The sequence below is a fragment of the Gymnoscopelus microlampas genome (genome assembly GCF_963454915.1).
Source record: "Gymnoscopelus microlampas genome assembly, chromosome: 12".
In the NCBI taxonomy this organism is placed as follows: domain Eukaryota; kingdom Metazoa; phylum Chordata; class Actinopteri; order Myctophiformes; family Myctophidae; genus Gymnoscopelus; species Gymnoscopelus microlampas.
The window spans coordinates 53,039,607-53,063,329 of NC_139949.1; the positions used below are offsets into that span (position 1 = coordinate 53,039,607).

At 42.4% G+C, this 23,723-nt stretch overlaps 1 protein-coding gene across 1 annotated transcript; it reads left to right on the plus strand.

Moving 5' to 3' along the window:
* Positions 1-8,430: 8,430 nt before the first annotated feature.
* On the plus strand, positions 8,431-17,533 carry LOC311057448 (scavenger receptor cysteine-rich domain-containing protein DMBT1-like; the record flags this gene model as incomplete). The annotated part of the gene is made up of 5 exons (XM_084074405.1): positions 8,431-8,494; positions 12,299-12,403; positions 13,632-13,883; positions 16,503-16,804; positions 17,462-17,533. 5 exons carry the CDS (start codon positions 8,431-8,433, stop codon positions 17,531-17,533), a joined length of 795 nt encoding a protein of 264 aa, XP_083930531.1.
* Positions 17,534-23,723: the final 6,190 nt, after the last annotated feature.

A 23,723-nucleotide genomic window follows, 5' to 3' on the forward strand; every position in this document is an offset into this window, starting at 1 on the left:
ACACATGCGTCTCCTCATGCTGAACAACTTTCACACTCTGACTTTTGACCTCTGACCTTTAGATCTCCCACCATTTTTAATTATATGAAAAACAGTTAAAACCTATCTCCTCCTGGGATTTTTGAGTAATCTGCACGAAACTTTTTACACATGAACTTTGGACCTATACCAAAAAACGTTTGAAAAATATCCTCCATAAGTGAAAAAATGAAGCTTTAATGAGCCAATGAATATTGCAGTTTTATGACAATTATTCATCTGCCCCTAACACATACATGCAGACTTACCATTCTTTGAAACTTTGCAGAAATGTAAAGGGCCATTCCAAATATCACTGAAACCAATCTTACTCCAATTGGTCAAACGGGGGCGCTATAGCAATTTTTTGAAAATTGAAACTTTAAACAGGCAAAAGTCATGCTTCGTTTGGCCGACAGCCATTAGACCTGCTTACACATGTGCCTTGACTAATGAGGAACACATCTATCACGTTGACCAGTAAGCACCGCCCTTAGATTGTCCGCAATCTTGAGCAGTTTGAAAAACACTTAAACCCAGGATTTTTCAGCTATTTGCGTGAAACTGTATGATCTGTGTGATCTCCTTTTTCACAGGTTCTTGTCTGTTGGTGGCTTCTCGCTTAAATGTGTGCCCCACAACCTGAAGGTCACCAGTTCAAGCCTCACTTGGTGCAGACTTCATCAAAGTTGCATTTCACACAACATGACTATCAATGAATACATCTGCAATTGTTAAAGATAACATGAAATACTTAATTGAGTGTTTTTTACATACAGCTGATCTACAATCTCACAACTTTTCAGATAGCAATGAGAGTATGTTTTTTCAATGTATAACATACTTCATTGTGAAAATAGCCGATGTACAATCTGACAACTTTTAATGGTTTGTGAGCTTGTAGATCGGCTACTTTCACTAGTTTTGCTTCTGAGGAGATGTACAATTTCTTAATTGGTAAATGGTTTGTGAACGAGTGATCTTAGTGTTAGTGAAACAGGGGCTTGGGTCATGACAGAAGGCAAGAGTTTGTGATCCTCAACAGACAATGTCAGCCTGGACAAAGCTATAGCACTATAGGTAGTGTTGCAGCTACCTAAGAGTGCCTCACGACCACAAGGTTGCTGGTTCAAGCCTCACTTGATGCACACTCATTTAAGTTGAATTGCAAAAAACATGACTCAATCTATTCCGTTTCCATGGCTCTCTCTCTCTCTCTTCAATCTATTCCGTTTCCATGTCTTTCTCTTCAATCTATTCCGTTTCCATGTCTCTCTCTCTGTCTCTTCGATCTATTCCGTTTCTATCTTCAATCTATTCCGTTTCTCTCTCTCTCTCTCTCTCTCTCTCTCTCTCTCTCTCTCTCTCTCTCTCTCTCTCTCTCTCTCTCTCTCTCTCTCTCTCTCTCTCTCTCTCTCTCTCTCTCTCTCTCTCTCTCTCTCTCTCTCTCTCTCTCTCTGAGGGTCAGCCATAGCTGAGTGGTTAGTGAGCCCGCCTAGGGAGCCAGAGGCTCTGGTTGACCCAGGTACGATTCCAGGCCAGGTCAGCAAATGTGTCAATGAAATTTGTCCCTGAGCAAGACTCTTAACCCCTAATTGCTCACAGGCCCTCATTAGAAACAAGACCGCAAGGACTTTCATGAACTGACCTGTTAAAGGAATTATCATTTCTCTTTCTCTCTCCTGGCCCCGTATTATCGCTGCTTGCAGCTATATTTTTGTTTAAGATTGGGTCAGATAAAATACTGCAATTTAATTTGAAAAGCAACAGTTTTGTGTTTTCTTTTTGGTCTGCATTACAGTTAGTTTACAGTATAAAGAATTACTGATGCAGGTACAGGACCTTTATTATTTCTTTAATATAACTCAGAAATACAATATTATGGTTCTGATTGTTATAGTTTGATACTTTCAGTAATAATACTGGTATCAATATTATTTTGATTCCAATACTTTTGTTCTGTTACTGAATATATATTTTTTACTAAAGGACTAATTCCTCAGGCTCTCGGGTAGCGTAGTGGTAAAGTGCTGACCCACCACCACAGAGGTTGTGGGTTCGATTCATAGACTGTAAAAAGAATAAACAAAGCGAGCCCCATTGGTTTCTACAGACCGTTTTGAAGGCGAATTGAAATCTGCCATCTTTGAACTTCCGGTCCCGAAATGAAACCGGAAAAGTCTGCTATTGGCTGCAACCACAGCGAGGGCGGGTCTTCACTCGGTAGAACCAATAGGAGCCCTAGAAACATACCCTACTTTATAAATAATTAACATTAATGGGACAATACATTAACTAAACGCATATCATGGTGATTGAAAGGGTAACAGTCTTCCATGCCAACATCTCGCCACTCTGACTAGTGGCTTCCGCGTGCGGTTAGGGTTAGGGTGAGGGTTAGGTATAGGGTTCGTTAACGTCGGAAAGGCGACATGTCGGAAAGCCGCCATGTAACCGATTGAAAGAAGACTTTAAAGTATTTATGGCAATGTTTAAATCATAAGATCCGGCCAAAAACCCATTTGCTTTAATAGAGAGTAATTGCTTCTACAGCCAGCAGGGGGGAAATAGCAAAACTAGTGAAAACAATGTGTCCCCGGACCCCACTTTGAGAACCACAGTGCTATAGAGAGCATTAGTATCATATTTACTGTATGTGTCAAATGTCAAAACGTGGCGCTTGTAACGACAGTCATGTCACTAAAAAGCCACAGGTTCTCTGTCTGCTCCGTTCCGCTCTGTTAACATTATGGGTAACCCATTGGAGTGTTAAATTAAATGTGAAACACATCATCTATTGAGAAAACAAGAAGATATGTTGACTAAGACGTTCCATACATTTGGAAACATATCTTTATTTAAATCAATATAGTCTTCAGTTCATTTAGGATCATTTTAAAAGTAGGCTAACTCTCATATCCTCTCATAGGGATTGCATTGACAGCTGCAGTACACCGTTCTCCCGGACCTCGAGTGGGGGGGCGCCGTCTCAATTGTTGGGCGTGAATGTGTAGGCGGCCGTGTGTCTCTATCTGATGAACTGTTCCCTTTTTGTCTGTCCGACCATAAAGCTGTGGTTTTTAAAGCTCCTCCTCCATGTCCCACTCCTAAATGCTCTGCTCCTGTGAGAGCCCGTATTTTGAACTCTAAGTCTGCCAGTGCCTTTAGTGATGCCTTCACAGCAATCCCCCATCGGCTGATCACTGAGCATCTTGATATTGATGGCTTGATTGCAAATTTTAACAGTAACTGCACCTCCATCTTAGACTCAATTGCCAAACTTACAACACGCACACCTAAACTAAATAAACAACCCTGGCTCAATGACCATACCCGAGCCCTTAGGAGAGAGTGCAGAAGGGCAGAACGCAGTTGGAGGGCAAACCAACTGCACTCATCTCTCACCGCCCTTAAGGAGCTAATGGTGAAATATCAGCGGGCTATAAAACAAGCCAAATCTGGTTACTACTCAAACATCATCTTCAATAACAGCAATAACCCTAGGACCCTATTCAAAATAATCAACTTTGGCACTTCACCGCCAGCTATTACACATATTGATCCATCCCCGGAAGATTTTCTAAAATTCTTCTTAAACAAGATTGAGACCATTCGGCTACAAATACCCTCTTCCACTCTTGATAATTCAATCCCACCCAATACTCCATTTCCATTTAATCAATTCGAACCCACTACTATTCCACTTATTACCAACACTATTTCACAGATGAAATCCTCATCCTCCCAACTTGACATAATTCCCACATCTTTCCTTAAGGAGATCTCTGGTTCACTAGCTCCCACTATCCTCTCTATAATAAATAACTCCTTAGTCTCAGATTTCTTTCCCTCCTCATTTAAACATGCCCTAGTTCAACCCCTTCTTAAAAAACCTGGTCTTGATCCGCACCTTCCTAGTAGTTATCGACCCATTTCGAAATTATCCTTTCTGTCCAAACTTTTAGAAAAAAACATCTCCACACAGCTCATTGACCACTTACAGCACAACAATTTGTTTGAGACCTTTCAATCTGGCTTCAGAGCCCTCCATAGCACTGAGACAGCATTAGTGAAAGTAACCAATGACCTACTCATGACTCTAGATGATGGTGACTCCTCGATCCTGGTCCTTCTGGACTTAAGTGCCGCCTTCGACACAGTGGATCACAAGATTCTGATAAACCGCCTGGATTCATGGGTGGGTCTTGGTGGCACTGCCCTCCAACTGCTCCGCTCCTACCTCTCAAATAGAACCCTGTCCGTTGTTCTTGGTAATGTCTCCTCCACCTCTGCCCAGCTTACGTGCGGGGTCCCACAAGGGTCCATACTTGGCCCCCTATTATTTTCAGTTTATATGCTCCCCCTCGGTCATATCATTCGTAAACATAACATCCATTTCCATTGCTATGCAGATGATGCCCAGCTTTACCTTCCACTCAAAACCTCTGACCCTAGTTGCCTATCCTCCCTCAAAGCATGCCTGGCTGATATCCACTCATGGATGGCTCAGAACTTTCTTCAGTTAAACTCCGACAAATCTGACATTATTCTTTTTGGTCCCCTCAGTTCACAAACCAGACAGTCTTGGCCTCTTGGCAACTAATGTGACTCCCGTTGCAAGGAACCTGGGTGTCCAATTCGACTCCGAACTCCGGTTTGAAAGCCAAATAAAAAAGATGGTACAAACCTGCTTCATGCACTTAAGGAACATTTATAAAAATCAAATCATTTCTTTCCACAGACAATCTTAAAACTGTTGTGAATGCCCTAATATATTCTCGCCTTGATTACTGCAATGCATTATACTCTGGTCTCAGCCAAAACCTTATTCATCGTCTGCAACTGGTCCAAAATGCAGCAGCCAGGCTCATCACTGGTACCAGGAGATTTGATCACATAACCCCTGTTTTAGCTGCACTTCACTGCCTGCCAGTCGCCTTCAGGATTGATTTTAAGATTTTATTACTAACTTTTAAAGCTCTTAATGGTCTGGCGCCTAGCTATTTATGTAATCTGGTTGAACCTTATAATGTGCCAGGGTGCACCCTTAGATCCTCTGGCCAAGGTCAACTGGAAATGTATACAGCTAAGTTGGTGACCAAAGGAGGTCGGGCCTTTTCTATAAAGGCCCCTAGACTCTGGAACAGCCTACCAGAGCAACTAAGATTAACCAGGTCATTAACGAGTTTTAAATCCCTGTTAAAAACCCATTTTTACAGAATGGCCTTTTTAACTCCTTGAGATAAATGTTGTTTATTATTGCTCTGTTCTAGTGTAAATGTTATGTATCACTGTTATTTCATTATCTGCATTGTTGTTGTTGATTGATCTTTTGATTGTTCAGGCACTTTGTAACTTTGTTTAAATAAGTGCTATACAAATAAAGTTTTATTATTATTATTATTATGAATGATAAGGCTGGCCGGGCGCCGTGTCAGGCAGCCAGAACTGATACGGTGGGAGGAGCCAACCCACGGCACGGCTAGGAGTGGAAACGGCTTCACCACCAAACCCACATCCAGCCCCCGTTCACTGACTGCTTCACAGGAACAACACACACGTCAACAACACACTGAGGTACTCTCACATGGCTAGGTCTGACGCACTTCATGTTCACATGTTACATGTAGTTTAACCTCTGAATGTCCATCTGTTATGACAGAGACAGGAGGTTCAAGTGAGAACACAACTGTGAATTTGAGCTGCTATGAGTGTTACTATCTTTAAGTGATCTTTAAAATATACATCTAAAAAAGTAACTAGTAACTAAAGTTTTCAAATAATTGTAGTGGAGTAAAAGTACAATATTTTCCTCAGAGATGTAGTGGAGTACAAGTAAAAGTAAAAAATAACTCAAACATTTACTTAAGTACAGTACTTGAGTAAATATACTTTCCACCACTGCCGAAAAGTAGCAGATCTACAAGCTCACAACGCGTTGCTTGTGAGCTTGTAGATCTGCTATGTTGGGTGTGCACCGCCGTCATACGACGACGTATAAATGTGTCTTTAGTTGTGTGTGTTCACTCACTGCTCACCTGTCTTTATGAAGACATTCTAATTAGTAAGTTGTTTCCCCTTACACTGTTTTCTTTCTCTTTCTATTCTTTCTTTTCTTTTCTGAGACCCTGATTGTCCTTGTTTGGGTAAAGAAGACATGATTATTTACTTAGTTTTTGCATCTACTGTTGGCATCAGTCATCAGGTGTCTCTTCAGTGAGTCCAATCTATTTTTAGCTGAGCAGCATGAAAGACATGCTTGTGAGCAGTGTTGCCAGGTCAATTTATTATAAGCCATGTTGGGCTTGTTTTTTCTGTATAGTTCCTTAATGGTTGTTGTGGGTTGCGGTTGTGTTGTGAGCTTGTAGATCGGCTATTTTCAAATAGCAGACATATATAAATATGCACATTGCTTAATAGCCGACTTATATACGTTTGAATTGTTGCTTCTTTTGGGCTTGTTTTCATAGATGCGGGGCGGCAGTGGCTCAGGGGTAGAGTGGCCGGGTAGAGTGAACTGGAAAACCGCAAGGTTCCCAGTTCGATCCCGGGCTGGGGCGCTCCCCTAGAGTTAGTGTGGAAGTGTCCTTGAGCAAGACGCTGAACCCCTAATTGCTCCCGATGAGCAGGTTGGTGCCTTGCATGGTTTCCTCCGCCATCGGTGTATGAATGTGTGTGTGAATGGGTTAATGGCACAATCAATGTAAAGCACTTTGGATAGAGGCGCTATATAAATGCACCATTTACCATAGACCTGGTTGCTTATTCCTCTTACAATATCTGGCAACGCTGCTTGCAGTCACTGCTGGCTTTCCGCAGAGCCAATGAAAAGACTGCTTTCCATGACTTGTTCAGTGATCATATCAGTCTAGACACACCTACTGCATCCTGTAAGTTCCTCATCCATATACATGTAAACACACTGATGGTTTCCTTATCCGCTCTAGACCAGAAGTACAAACTGCAAAGCACATTGATCTCATCCAAACGTACTCAACAGCAGACTAAACCATTTTTGTCTTGAGAGCAGCCACAGAGAGACTAACTTATTATGTTTTATACAACAGTAAATCTGTTTTATTCAGGTCATTTTAATGTAGTTATGACACAAATGAAAATAATGAATAATGATTAGTTTATTCTGTATTTGTTTCTCCTTGTACGGCGTGTTCTATCCATGACATCAGCTGTGGTGATGTCACTGTCCATGACGTTAGTCTCAGTGACACAGATCGGGCCAAGCCTGCTCCTTGTATGTGGATCTCAGACGGCCCTGTATATGATACCTTGTATCTGGTCTTTGTTCCATGGTCAGGTCTAATCCTCTACAACAGTGGTTCTCAAACTTTTTCATGTCAAGGACCCCCAAATTGACACTTATTAGCCCGCGGACCCCCATTTGAAAAGAAACGCCAGGGACCCCAATAAGAGAAGGTTTATCAGCTAACCACACATGGCTAATTGCATTAAGTGAGCATCGGGTCCAGTACGGGTCTATAGACCTGGTCGGGCCACGTTTTTTTAATTATTTCATTTTCTTTATTCAATGGAACCCTAGATCAGTGGTTTCCCACACTTGGGGTCGGGACCCCCAGGAGGGTCCCCACACTATTGTGGGGGGTCCCCAGATGATTAGCTTAAATGTGCAACATTGTTTTCTCACTCGACAGTAAACAAACCAACATACAGTATAAGTGTATACAGGGTTTCTGCACATTTATAAAGTGACAATATAATGACTTTTAAGACCTTTTAGTTTGGGGGGTTCATAGTTCAAATATGACTATTTTGGGGGGATCCCAGTTAAAATATACATGACTGTTTTGGGGGGTTGTGGCCTGTAAAGTACTTAAAGTAAGATGTCTGTACCCTGAGAGGTAGATGTCTCTGTAACCACATGTAACCACAGCCCTCATTCAGCTTCACAGGAAGAAACACACGTCAAAAATAGACTGAGGTACTGTGTCACATGACTAGAGGTTTGACGCACTTTATTTTCCAATGTAACATGCAAGTTTAACCACTTAAATACCCTATATATACTTTGATGAACGTCAGACGGTGAAAATAGATCATCTATTTTTCCAGAATGTTTATCCCTTTTTTGCTGAATGTCCAGATGGACCAGGTCCATTTGCACTCTGAGAGTTACAGACCTATAAGGGTCCATTTGGTTCTATTTGTACACTCTCAGAGTTACGGACCTGTAAGGGTCCATTTGGTTCCATTTGTACACTCTCAGAGTTACAGACCTGTAAGGGTCCAGTTGGACCCCCTGGTGGTCCCCGGACCTGATGTTGAGAGCCACATATTTAAATGAACCAATCAGATGGGTAGTGGGTGGAGCCTCCATCATATAAAGCAGAGCACAGACTCCTGTGAGTCATTCTGCAGTCAGGAGCCACAGTGACCATGTGGCCCCTCCCCCTCCTGTTGCTGCTCTACGCAGCAGCCATCGTCCCGGTGACATCAGAAGGCAAGTGACAGAGTTTCTTTATACTTTATAAATGTTCTGTTTATGAACAATACAGTGGTGACCAAGTACACATACTTATATTAAGTACATTATAAATGTTCTGTTTATGAACAATACAGTGGTGACCAAGTACACATACTTATATTAAGTACTCCTTTCAGATACTTTGACTTTACTTCAGTGTTTCACATGTTCAGTATTACTTATAGCCTACTTCTACTCCATTACATCTCAGAGGCAAATACTGTACTTTCTTCTCCACTGAAAAGATTTGAAAACTTTACTCAATAGTTACTTTGTAGATTCAGATTATTATTACAAAGCATACATTAACAAATTAAGTTAAGCTCTGTGTACTTCATTTTATTAAAACACAATATACTGACGCTTTGTGTCAATACTGACACATCAGTGCGCTGAACGGAGATGATGTGTGTGTGATGGTGACAGATTGTTGGGGTGATGGTGACAGATTGTTGAGGTGATGGTGACATATTGTTGGGGTGATGGTGACATATTGTTGAGGTGATGGTGACAGATTGTTGGGGTGATGGTGACATATTGTTGATTTAAAAACCCTAAATCCACCTTAGCAAATACCTACTTATGTGTACACTTTCTTAAATTGTTAAGTGAATATGCAATATTGATCCTTTGATGCATTTGCAATCTCGAGGAGTAAAAATTACAAATAATAATCTACAAAATATCAGTTAACAATACAATTCAAAATAGCAGCTTTACAATACCATATCAATAACAATATATATTTTAAAATCTTACAGGAACCAGGTCAGCGTACATTAAAGTCAATTTTTGTGATTTACATTTTTATTTTTGGACTGACAAATGTAAAAGCTCTTAAAACATTTTTGTATAATTGTTTTCATCGCAGGAATAAAAATTGCCTCATTTTTCCAATTTTCTTATCCACAAAGAAATCTGGAAAATGCTCAATTTGTGTGATTAATATTTTGTCATTTTTTAATTTGGGACTGACTAGGGTAAAAGCTCTTTGTTTATCGTTGTTTTTCTTAATTCAACTGGCATCTTAAAGCCTGAAATGGTTATTATTTCATATGTCATCTTTTAATCCTCCTTTCTCTGAAGACATTAAAACCTGAACAAACCAGCACACCCCAGTCTGAAGTGAACATGAAGTGGCTTGCTAGAGGGGTGAGCTAGGGCTAGGGGGTGAGGTGCATGTAGTGATACAAGGAGAAAAGAGTGCTAGGGGATGAAGTGGGGTGAGGTGCATGTAGTGATACAAGGAGAAAAGAGTGCTAGGGGATGAAGTGGGGTGAGGTGCATGTAGTGATACAAGGAGAAAAGAGTGCTAGGGGATGAAGTGGGGTGAGGTGCATGTAGTGATACAAGGAGAAAAGAGTGCTAGGGGATGAAGTGGGGTGAGGTGAAGTCTGAAGAGGTGAGTTTTCATACTGTGGTGGATAATGGGGAGTGAGTCTGTGGTCCTGACTGAGAGGTCATTCCACAACTTGGAGGCCAGAGTAATGAAGCGGCAGGAACCAAAGTGAAACCTGCAAACAACCATGTTAAGACAGACGTAAAAGCAACGACTAATAGGAGTGCAAGCACAGAGAGGAGACCACTGGGCTGGAGGCTGAGGTGTTTCAGGGAGCAGTAGCAGTTGTAGCCCCTAGCCCTAGCAGATCAGTAGTATTAGTGGCATCATTTACAGTAATAGTAGCAATAGCAGCAGTAGGAGTGGTTTGTGATGTTTTTTTTGTTAATTATTAAGAATAGCTACTTAAATCATGACATTTAATTATTGGTATTACAGTTGTAGGCTACAACACATTTGGTATGAGAGGTGAAAAAAATGCTATTTTTGTTTAAGGAGCCCCAATAAACCATTTGAAAATAGAATCATTCAATTTCAAATAATGTCTCTGCTATAACTACACATGTGTAAATGGGTTCACAACATTGTTTTATGTAGGCCTTACAACAAACCAACCAGTCTGTTTTATTGAAGTGATGAACAGTAATGGAATATTCAGAAAATGTCAATGATTCACAATCATATGATGAATGTTTAAAAAAATATTTCATTTTTATTTAATTTTTTAAACTACCTTTTTCATTATTATTTTCTAATGTCCAAAAAGGCACATTTACATGGTGTAGCCAGCATGACATTTCATCTCAATCACTCGCTGCTTCCAGACACCTGACATCTCTTTGCTTTAACCAACTTGTCAATGTCGGGGACCAGTTTCTGAATCTGTAGTTGCCAGTTATTTCCATAATATTATTTAATGTCTATTGTGTGTCACTTATGAGTGCAGTTTGGATATTGTGGTAGAATGATATAGCCAGATATTGTTCAGCATTTCTTGCAATGCTGGCATCTCGTTTTTGTGTGTGTGTGTGTGTGTGTGTGTGTGTGTGTGTGTGTGTGTGTGTGTATGTGTGTGTGTGTGTGTGTGTGTGTGTGTGTGTGTGTGTGTGTGTGTGTGTGTGTGTGTGTGGGGGTGGGTGGGTGGGCGGGCGGGCGGGCGCGCGAGCGAGAGAGAGAAATTACATTTTGAATTGAGATCCTGGGTGGATTACACAACTTTCTACCATGCTATACTTATTTGAAAATGTGTGTTGTGATGCAACACATTGTGAGCTTGTAGATTGGCTATTTTGAAAATATTTGTAAACTTTTTATACATTCGAAAAGTTGTGAAATGGTTGAGCAACTGCAGCGTCTTTAGAAGCAATATGTACCTTTTTAAAATCATGGTGGGGGTCGCAGTGGTTTTGCTATTGGGTTTAAGAGGTTAAGTTTAGGGTTAGGGTTAAGGGTTAGGTTGGGGTAATGGTCAGTGGTGGAAAGTAACTAAGTACATTTACTTAAATACTGGATTGTTTTTTACAAAATGTTACAGTACAATTTTTAGGTATTTGTACTTTACTTGAGTATTTCCAATTTCCAGTACTTTTACCTCTACTCCACTACGTTTCTGATCCAAAAATTTTACTTTTACTCCACTACAATTATTTGAAAACTTTAGTTACTAGTTACTTTTCAGATATAAGTTATTACTTTATGAAACATACATTAACCACTTTAACCCTATTTTATACCAAGGCTATTTGAGAATAGCCGATCTACAAGCGCACAACGCGTCGCATCGCAACACCTTGTGAGCTTTGTAGATCTGCTATTTTCAAACATTTAGTACTTTTACGTTTGATACTTTAAGTATATTTTGATGCCAATACTTTTGTACTTTTACGCAAGTAAAATTTTAATCTGGACTTTTACTTTTAACAGAGTATTTCTATATTGCAGTATTGGTACTTTTACTTGAGTAAAGAAATTGAGTACTCGTCATCATGTGTCGTTTGCAGGACGTCCCGTTACGTCAAACTAATGACAGATGTTCAAATCTGTCTCAACTCATCACCTGTTTGATGACACATGGTGACAGGATGTGTTGCTGTCACTCAGGTGTATTTACTGTTCTTTCATTATTTAATGTTGCTCTCTCTCTCTCTCTCTCTCTCTCTCTCTCTCTCTCTCTCAGTGTCTCTGAGGGTCAGTCGTTATAGAGTCAGTCCTGATAGATCTCAGTTCTTTCGTTATGAGATCATCTCACTGATCTGTGAGGAAGAAGAGAGGTCTGTGCTGGAGTGGACTGTGAGAAGAGACAGCAGAGGGAGAGATGGAACCTGTGGCAATGAATGGGGAAGGACCAGAGGTATGTTTGTAGGGATGGATATAGGTAGGGACGGATGGATGATAGATGATTTGGCCTGAAATCTCTTTCTTTTCACTGTGATTCTCTATAGGAACATACTGTGACATATGGTCCCTGGATCCTGTGGACAGTGGACGTTATTGGTGTGAGTCCTCTTCAGGAGAAGTCAGCCGGTCCATCAACATTACAGTCTCAGGTACAATCTATAGAATAACTGTACATCAATGTATTGTAGTGCACTGGTGTAAAGTAACTAAGTACATGTACTCAAGTACTGTATTTAAGTACAATTTTGAGGTATTTTTTACTTCAGTATTTGCAATTTTCAGTACTTTTACTTCTACTCCACTACATCTCAGAGGCAAATATTGTACTTTTACTCCACTGCAAAAAAACATAATTAACCACTTCAGCCCCATATTTATTTTGTCCATTTGAAATATAGCAGATCTACAACGTGTTGCGTTGCGACACATTGTGAGCTTGCAGATCGGCTATTTTCAAAATATGTGTATACATTTTGAACAATAAGTACTTTTACGTTTGGTACTTTAAGTGTATTTTGATGCCGATACTTTTGTACTTTTATTCAAGTACAACTTGAGTATGGGACTCCTATTTGTAACAGAGTATATCTACATTGCAGCATTAATACTTTTACTTAAGTAAAACATGTGAGTACTTCTTCCATCACTGTTGTAGTGTCTAGATATTAATTGATTTAATAATTTATTAGTCCAAAAGTGTTAACAGCACAGAGGTAGAGTAAAACATGTAGGATAAAAGGATAACACATAAATGTCCTGGATGAATATGATACAATATTATTCCATCGGTTGGTCTGTCATGTCAAGTGCAACAAAACTTCTTTAATCACAAAATGGTGACCTTTTAAACAAAATAAGCTGTTTTCTTCTGCTCTGAAATGATGATCCAGAAGCAGCCTGTTGGCAGCTCAACACAAAGCATAGAAACAGTGAAGGAATGTCTCAGGATGTCTCAGTGCATTCAGTGTCCTCTGGGATACTGTAGATCAGAGATTAGTCAATGAACAGAAAAACTGTGTTTTTCAGCTCTTTCAATGTGAAATTCTCTGTTTGCAGGTTTTTAAAGATTATTCATTCTATTACTGTAGGTGTATTTCCAAAAGTACTGTTCAATGTAAACAATGTAATGCCTATTTTTATAGCTCTGATGTCCAACTATATATAAATGCAAGTATGATATGCTATCAGTGTCGTTCAGTCACATTGCATTTGAACAATTATTTACTCTAATGAATACATTTAAGTCCAGTAACACAGTCCTATTTCCTCCTTTTTCCCAAACAAGACAATGTCACAGCATAGATCTGTTGCATAATATCATTATCACACTTGAGGTCTTTTCTGTGTAGGTGAAATTATCACTGCTGTTGGTTCTAGATGGAGATGTTATCTTGGAGAGTCCTTTACATCCTGTGACAGAGGGAAGTGATGTCACACTCCGCTGTTTGTCCAGAGACAGGAGAACATCCTCTGACCTCCCAGCTGATTTCTATAAAGATGGATCCCTCATCAGGTCTGAGTCTACAGGACAGATGACCATCCACAATGTTTACAAGTCTGATGAAGGATTCTACAAGTGTATCATCTCTGACCTTGGAGAGTCTCCAGAGAGCAGGATGGATGTGAGAGGTGAGATAATATACATTTATATGGACTACAGTGGATCATTTTCTTTCTTTCTTTCTTTCTTTCTTTTTTTCTTTCTTTTCTTTCTTTCTTTCTTTCTTTCTTTCTTTCTTTCTTTCTTTCTTTCTTTCTTTCTTTCTTTGACAATATAGGTTTACAGGTTGACAACATATAGTTCAACTTTTCACTAAATGAGGCTTAATGTGTCGCCCGTTATGGTCAGAAGAGAAAGCTCTTTTATCAGGGAATGGATTATCAAGTCATTTGATGATCACTGTCATATTATCCTCCCCAACATCATGTATTAAGTGAGAATTGGTCCAAAATAAATACTGTTTTCATGCCACATACACTTAAAACAATGTTTTCATTTGTATACCCCCCCTGGGGGTCCTGACCCACAGGTTGAGAACCACTGTCCTAATGTACATTCTATCATGCTACTTGTTGTAGTCACAAACTCAGAATACAGGGTACAAACTACGATATAAAGTTCATAATAATACTATGAAAAAGATAATGTACACTTCATAGGAGTAGAGATAGATAGGAACTAAAGAACAACAACACTTTGTGGAAGGGGGAAGAGAATGTAAACGGAACAGAGATGTTTGCGGCAGTATTTATTGCTCTGGTGTTTTCTTCTTAAAAAGTGGGATTCCCTTCAAATGATTTATGCTTTGTGTCGAACCGAAAATAACGATCTGAAAACAACGCGTCGCGCGTCTGTGTTTCGGCTTGCAGCTCGCTTTGGTGCACGGCTCGGTTTGGTGCACGGCTCGGTTTGGTGCTCGGTTTGGTGCACGGCTTGCGGCTCGGTTTGGTGCTCGGTTTGGTGCACGGCTCCCGGCTCGGTTTGGTGCTCGGTTTGGTGCTCGGTTTGGTGTGCTCCCGTCTCCCGGCTCGGTTTGGTGCTCAGTTTGGTGCTCGGTTTGGTGTGCTCCCGTCTCCCGGCTCGGTTTGGTGCGCGGCTCTCGGCTTGGTTTGATGCGCGGCTCGGTTTGGTGCGTGGCTCGGTTTGATGCGTGGCTCGGTTTGGTGCGTGGCTCGGTTTGGTGCGTGGCTCTCGGCTTGGTTTGATGCGCGGCTCGGTTTGGTGCGTGGCTCGGTTTGATGCGCGGCTCGGTTTGGCTCGGTTTGGTGCGTGGCTCGGTTTGGTGCGTGGCTCGGTTTGGTGCGTGGCTCTCGGCTCGGTTTGGTGCTCGGCTCGGTTTGGTGCACGGCTCTCCGCTCGGTTTGGTGCTCGGCTCGGTTTGGTGCGCGGCTCTCGGCTTGGTTTGATGCACGGCTCGGTTTGGTGCGTGGCTCGGTTTGGTGCTCGGCTCGGTTTGGTGCGCGGCTCTCGGCTTGGTTTGATGCACGGCTCGGTTTGGTGCGTGGCTCGGTTTGGTGCGTGGCTCGGTTTGGTGCGTGGCTCTCGGCTCGGTTTGGTGCGCGGCTCTCGGCTTGGTTTGGTGCGTGGCTCGGTTTGGTGCGTGGCTCGGTTGGTGCGTGGCTCTCGGCTCGGTTTGGTGCGTGGCTCGGTTTGGTGCGTGGCTCTCGGCTCGGTTTGGTGCGTGGCTCTCGGCTCGGTTTGGTGCGCGGCTCGGTTGGGCTCGGTTTAGTGCGCGGCTCGGTTTGGTGCGCGGCTCTCGGCTCGGTTTGGTGCGCGGCTCGGTTTGGTGCGCGGCTCTCGGCTTGGTTTGGTGCGTGGCTCGGTTTGGTGCGTGGCTCTCGGCTCGGTTTGGTGCGTGGCTCTCGGCTCGGTTTGGTGCGCGGCTCGGTTTGGTGCGCGGCTCTCGGCTCGCTTTGGTGATCGGCTCGCTTTGGAGCACGGCTGCGGGGCTCGCGGCTCGCTTTGGTTGTATGCGTCCCGTGGACGCCGTGATGGTTGGTTTAATGCGTCCTTTATTAAAAGTGTGCAGGACGCAGGTCTAGCAGCATCTCTGCTGTATTTTAACTTTTTTTGTACATTAATGCCGTACTTCACCTGTCTATGTCACACACAAGTAGACTATATTTTGAATTGGAATCCAGATTTTTTTGGTGCTATTTTTGAATTGGAATCCTGAAAATAAAATGTTTTATCTAATTTCAAATGCATTTAGTTATACTTATGTTAACTTTACAAACTTAAATACAAATACATTGGACATAAAAAAGACAATAGAATTAGAATACTAGTCATTAAGCTACTAATATAGACTTATATAGAAGGTATATAGAAGTAATTAAAGCGTCATTAAAGGTCATGTTTGCATAATTGGAATTGTAACAGCTAAAATAATATATCAGTATTCTGATATTAACCTGCGGGCCGCATTAAGTGAAGGTGGGGGCCGCATATGCCAGTTGCCCATGTATGGTATAAATTGATACTCGGGCTGATACCCCTTGTCAGAGTAATTGGGGCAGTATCCATTAGTTGGAGCTCAGTCTATGATGTCAGTACTATGATCTCATGTTGACGACATCAACACAGATATGAGTGTGTGTGCTGGTGGTGGTATTAAACTACCAAACTCGTCATATGGATGGGGTCTCCCCTGGAAACCTCAAGTGCCGGCCCTTGGGGGTCCCAGAACCCCATTTTGAAGACCATTGTGTTAAGTATCTATATTAACATAAAGTGTAATCATGCAGGTAACAGGCTGATCCTTAAAGGTGGTTCCAACCCATGTGAAGGCTACATTCACATATTTCATAACAGTGAATGGGGCTTTGTTGGAGACGATAACTGGAAGCAGAACAATGAAGATGTGGTGTGTAGGAGCATTGGCTGTGGACAGGCTGTGAGCGGACAGTCCTACACAATGAAACCTGATAAAGCCAGTATATCTGATAAGGTCTGGATCAATGAGGTGAGCTGTGACGGGTCTGAGGATCAGCTGTGGAAATGTCAGAACTACAGCCGTTGGAGGGTCAGTGTCTCCAACCAGGACTCAGTGAGATGGATTACATGTTCAGGTAAGACCATAACACACACGCACGCACGCACGCACGCACGCACGCACGCACACACACACACACACACACACACACACACACACACACACACACACACACACACACACATTTATGCTAGTAATGTAGCTGAGGTAACTGACATATTTGTGTTGTTTAATTTCCCTGGCACTGTCAATTTATTTTTATTTTTTTCCTTCTTTTTCTTCTTGTAGATCAGATTGAAATGAGTTTGGATGGTTTTAAATGTGCTGGAGCTGTCCAGTTCAACACAACCTCAAATGGAAGAAATTCAAAATACTATGTTTGTTCTGACTACTTTGGTAAGAGTTACACTATCTGTATGCATGCTCTGATTTATTTCTACAGTACAATATACCTTGAACTTAAATGTTCCCATTTATCATCATACATTCCTATGATACTGTGATAAGGACCTTTACCTGTAGTTTGAACAGCATTAATGATTCACCTTTTTGGTGGATTTTTATCTGGTCTCCATTGTTTTTTTTGTTGTTTGTTTTTTTGGTAGTAGTAGTAGTAGAATTAGTAGTGATAACACACTTCATAATACAAATATGATATAAATAATGACATAAAATGCAAGTAAAATATTGTTGGTTTCCTCTGGTATAAAGCAAAGGAACAAGCTGACCTCGTGTGCAAAGATCTCAAATGTGGAACCACACGAGATGTTCCTGACCCCATGAAAATGACATCACCAGAGAGATTCAAATCCAACGGCAAGAGGATTCATTGTACAGGAACCAGGATTGAGGATCATCTGTGGCAGTGTGACCCTCAGCCTGCTAACTGTTCTAAACCTGCTTTCATCACATGTTCAGGTAGGATTCAGGAGTGCACGCATGCACGCACGCACGCGCACGCACGCGACACACACACACACACACACACACACACACACACACACACACACACACACACACACACACACACACACACACACACACACACACACACACACACACACACACACACACTGTTGAAACATAAGGGTATATGTTACAGATCATCCCATCTTCCGGCTGGTAGACGGGGATAATGTCTGTTCTGGAAACATGGAGGTGGAGGATGGTGACATGTGGAAGATCACCTGTAATGAAAGCACCAGAATAAGTGCTGATATGATGTGCAAACAGCTGAGATGTGGAACCAGTGTCACACACCACTTTAACTGTGACAGGAATCAATCACTTACACTGACATGTTCAGGTAGGATAACACTAATGTGTAGAACTGGTAGTTTCAGCACAGAAACTTAAAGGAGTCACTCTGTGTTAAACATTAGGCTAGTTGTCTCCACCAGGTCAAAGGCCATGGCTAGAGACTCTTTTCACAACTGTTCGTCCGTCCATCCGTACGTGCGTGCGTCTTTCCGTCCATCCGCCCATGTGTGTGTGTGCGCACGCGCACATGCACGTGCGTACATGGATGTGCACGAGTGTCTGTCTGTCTGTCTGTTGCAGCTAACGTGGACATTTATTCAGCTTCTCACAGGTAAACAAACACAGCCTCTTAGCTTGCCCTACGCTGGTAACTCCTGACTTCCTATATATGTTCTGTGTTGGCTGATCACTTCAAAGTAGGACTACACTGCCCTCTTGTGGGTAGGCAGGGTAACCAATAAACATTCTAGGTTCACATTATTACAGCTATCAAAACCAATTGCTTTTAGTTTATCAATCAAAATAGAGTAATTAACGGATTAAGATAGATCTGCCCTATTTTTCATGCTTCATCTTGATTGGCTTAGTCTCGTGTAGCGCTCCTGCCCCTCTGATTATGGATAAAGGCAGGGCCTTAAGTTCTTTTTGTTATCTCACGATTAATTTGCATTCTTGTGTTTCAGGTGTATACCGGTAAGTAGTTTGAATTAACTTCACAGCCCCCTTTCTACTGTAAATATAATCAACCTCTTTTCTTCTCCCAGGTAATTATCCTTTAAGGTAAGTATTTTAACTTTTCAGGTCAACAGGTGAGTATAAGTAAAACATTCTATTATTTAAATACCCATAAACCACTGTCCATTTAGGTAGTTATAATAAAATAATATCTTTACTTAGACAAACACATATATCAACAGACAATAACATGAAATGGCTTTTCAAATAGAAACAAATAATATTCACAACCTCAGTGTTACCACGGTTCTCCGTTTTACTTAATAAAACCGGGGTTACATTTGTAACCTCTAGTTGTCACAAAACAAAAATATACCCTTCTAGTATTATTTCGAACAAACAAAGATACCTTTTGGGATTATATCACTTAGATTAAACCAAAATAACCTTCTTATTTTAGCCTACCTAAAATTAACCCTATAGATATTTAATTTGACTAAACAAAAATAACCTTTTGAATTTGGCCTATACTAAATTAACCCTATTTAGTTTACAACCTAAACCCGGTGGATTACCTCATTAAATCAAAAACACTTTGTTCAAAGAACAATATTGCAACCTCAAATGAAATCAATAAATGTGGGCCCACAACCTTTCATACAAAAAGCAGCAGCAATAAGCAATTAAACCCAATGATTTAAACCCCTTGTTGCAGGCCTGTATCGACGCTTGGGTGCGTTGTGGCCAAAAACTGGTGACCCCTTCACTCTCCTGAGCCAGGAAAATAAAACGGTACCTTTCACGTGTGATGAGTGTCTATGGGTGAATGTAATAGTTCAGAGCCCCTCTCCAGCAGCGCACCTCGGTCCAGACTTCCCAACGACGAGAACAGTAGACGAACGTCCAGTAGCGGAGTCAACAGCTCACCGCAGCCGACGCCTCTTCTCCACAATCCCGACGCAGCAGAGTCTTTAAAGGCTTTCTTTGACGGCGTTTAGCTCCACTATGCCTCTCTATACTAGTGAGACTGAAGCTAAACAGTCACTTTAGCTCTCGCTGGTTTAGCAAGCAACACTGAATCACTTCACTTGTAGAATATATCCTGGTTTAAACGTCTTTCTGGCGTTCAGTCCACTTCTACAAATAATTACTGCAACTTCACTGCAGTTGTCGTGCAGACACACACAGAAATTACAGTTAAACTTATAATATCATTTAGTATGACAAACTTTGGATCACACAGCAACTGACACAGCCTCTGTGCTCCTCTCTCCTTCTCCTCCTCTCGCTGATCTGATTGGGAACCCTGGACACCTGTCACTCACTCATCTCTCTTGATTGGGAATCCCATTCACCTGTCCACTCACTCACTCTGGCCCCTGAAACCACCCATTCCCCACTTCTATCAATCACACATCAAGGTAAGTAATCATCATCACTAATAATGACATCATTAATTTGTATGCTTTTCAGCTTTGCCCCAAAATGCAGACAGATACACTTCAAAATAAAAGCACCAGTACCTGAGACAAAATAAAACACAGTTCCACCATTTTAACCAAATAACCCACAACATAAAATATCCACCGGGTTACACCCTCCCCCTTCTAAATGACTGAATGCCCTCATTCAACTTAAAAGGTTTTGAGGTTCTACTTAACCCCTAACGGGTGTTAACTGCTTCAACTTTATTTGCATTGGCCTATTTTAATAGTGACACCTCTGTGTACTATGGTAATAGGTTGATCTCTGGCCTTGCCTGGTTCATCGTAGGTCAGTCGTATAACTGGCTTCACTCTTCGTTTGGTCACAGGCGCTGGTTCGGGAATGTCGCTTTCCTCAGCACTGCTGACGGAATCCTCTTCTATTTCAGGCTCTTCTCCAGAATCTGAATCATCATCAGGAGCTGTGTCCTGGTCATCCTCTTCTGCACTGTGACCATCCTCTTCTGCACTGTGACCATCCTCTTCTGCACTGTGACCATCCTCTTCTGCACCGTGGTCATCCTCTTCAATTGCATCCTCTATTACAACTTGAGGTTCCTCTTCCTCAGAGACGACAGCAGGCCCATTCACAGATGACTTTTTTTGCAGGATCCCCTCCAAGTAGGTTCTGTAAGGTCTATGTGGCCTCTCCATCTCGAGCTCTGAGTCTGTCGACTCTTGGTCTTCTTCCTGTCCACCGGCAGGATGAGGTGATACAGTCTTCAGGTTCTTCCTAGTTTCCGATCTAGTTTTAGGTTTCACAGGTAAGTTGGGTTCACTCTCTACCCTTGGTATCCTCACGAGTTGTCCAATGGGTAAGAGATGGTCTCTATGTAGTGTCTTTATGCCTCCTTTTCCATCCTCAGGTTTCAATCTGTATACAGGTAAGTTAGGCATCTTTCCTATCACCACATAAGGAACTGGACTCCAACGGCTTTGCAGTTTGTGCTTCCCTCTTAGTCCCAGGTTCTTCAGCAACACTCTGTCACCCGGTTCCATAGTCTGGAAGATGACTCTCTTGTCATAGGACTTTTTATTCCGCTGGTGAGTCTGGTCTGCGGTGGCAGAAGCTAATTTGAAAGCTCTTTGCAGGTCTTCCTTCAGCTTTGACACATACTTTGAGTGATGACCCTCTTTGTTTCCATCCGGAGACGTCCCAAAACATACATCTACTGGGAGTCTAGCTTCTCTGCCAAACATCAAGAAGTACGGCGAATATCCCGTTGCATCACATTTGGTGCTGTTGTAGGCATGCACCAAATATGGCACATGTTGGCTCCATTGCCGTCTCTTCTCTTGACTCAGAGTGCCTAACATCGACAGTAGGGTTCTGTTAAACCTCTCGGGCTGAGGATCCCCTTGAGGATGGTATGGGGTCGTTCGAGATTTACGTATTCCCATCATCTTCAGCATCTCTCGAATCAACTGACTTTCAAAATCTCGTCCTTGATCCGAGTGGATCCGAGATGGTAGCCCGTAATGGACAAAGTACTTCTCCACCAGTATTTTAGCAACAGTGAGTGCCTTTTGATTTTTGGATGGAAAAGCCTGGGCATATCGTGTAAAATGGTCTGTGACCACCAACACGTTGCTTATCCCTTTGGAGTCTGGCTCCATGCTGAGAAAATCAATGCAGACCAAGTCCATTGGCCCATGGCTCCTGATCTGGTGCAGTGTAGCAGCTCTCTGACAGGGACTTTTGCGAGTGACACAGTAGCCACAGTTCTTGACATACTGCTCTGTGTCCAAGGCCATTTTTGGCCAGTAAAACCTGGTCCTCAACAGATCAATGGTTCTCTCGATGCCTAGATGACCGAGATCATCATGCATGGACTTGAGTACTGTTTCTCTGAATTCGACTGGAAGTACAAGTTGAGAGACCTCTTCTCCTGATGGTCGTTTGCTTAACCGATGGAGTAGACCGTCCTTCATTGCAAGCTTTCCAATCTGCTGTTTCATCAAAACCATCTCTGGATTCAATTCCACTCCCTCTGGCCATCTGCCATGTTTCACAGCCTTAATAGTTGGCCCAATCACTGTGTCATTGGTCTGGGCAGCTATCAGTTCTGACCGGGACATTTGTCCTAAGGCGCTGACATCTAAGCGAGTGGGGAAGGCATAAATGTCTGGAACACATTCAGGAGGAGCTCCTAGTTGTTCCACAACTGGAGAGTTCTGGGTCTTTACTCGCTTACAGATGGACTGAACCCCTGTTTGCGATATGGTCTCCCAGTCCTCTAATTTCTCTTGCCCTGGTGTCTGTCTTGACAGTAGGTCGGCATCGATATTGTTCCTGCCGGGTCTGTACAGGATATCGAACTCATAGGTTGAAAGGGCAGCTAGCCAGCGATGCCCATGAGCGTTGAGCTTGGCTGTCGTCAGTACGTAGGTGAGGGGGTTATTGTCAGTACGTACTGTAAATCGTGCCCCATATAGGTAATCGTGGAATTTGTCCACAACCGCCCATTTGAGTGCCAGGAACTCCAGCTGGTGAATGGGATAATTCCTCTCTGACGAACTCAGCTTCCGGCTGGCAAACGCCACAGGCCTCAACCCTTCAGGGTACTCCTGATAAAGGACGGCACCTAACCCAGTTAGACTGGCGTCCACATGTAGTACATATGGCTTGTTGGGGTCAGCAAACGCTAGTACTGGGGCATGGGTAAGGCAGTGGATGATCTGATGGAAGGCAGCCGTACACTTTTGGTCCCATCTATCACCAAATGGTTCAGACTCTTTCAGGTACGTTTTCTTCGGGTCTTTCTCCCATTTCTTGCCACGTTGTGCTGGGGCGTAGCCTTTGGTCAGCTCGGTTAGTGGTCTGACAATTGACGAGTAATTGGCTATAAACCTGCGATAATAACCAAAAAATCCCAGGAAACTTCTTAAGGTCTTCAGGTCTGTGGGCTGGGGCCAAGTGGTGACAGCCTCGATCTTAGCTGGATCGGTAGCTATGCCATTTGCCGATACTATGTGTCCCACATATTTGACCTCAGATTGACAAAACTGACACTTGTCAATGGAGATCTTTAGTCCAACCTCTCGGAGTCTGTCCAATACCTTCAGGAGCCTCTCTTCATGTTCCTCCAAAGTTCTTCCAAAGACAATCAAATCGTCTAAGTAGACCAGTACTTGAAGGAGGTTCATGTCACCGACTGCTTTCTCCATCAAACGCTGGAAAGTCGCTGGGGCTCCCGTTATGCCCTGTGGCATTCTGTCAAACTCGTAAAACCCCAGCGGACAGATGAAAGCGGTCTTTTCTTTATCTGCTTCTTTCATTGCTATTTGATAGTAACCGCTCCTCAAATCCAGCACACTGAACCACCGGCTTCCTGACAAGCAATCCAAGGCATCGTCAATGCGCGGGGTTGTGTATTGATCGGGAATGGTCCTACTGTTCAGAGTACGGTAGTCGATACACATTCGAACCTTTCCATTTTTCTTCCTAGCGATCACTATGGGTGACGCATAGGGGCTTCGGGACTCCTTTACTATGCCGGTCGCTACCAGCTCTTGGAGGTGTCTCCTTACATCATCAATGTCAGCTGGAGCAA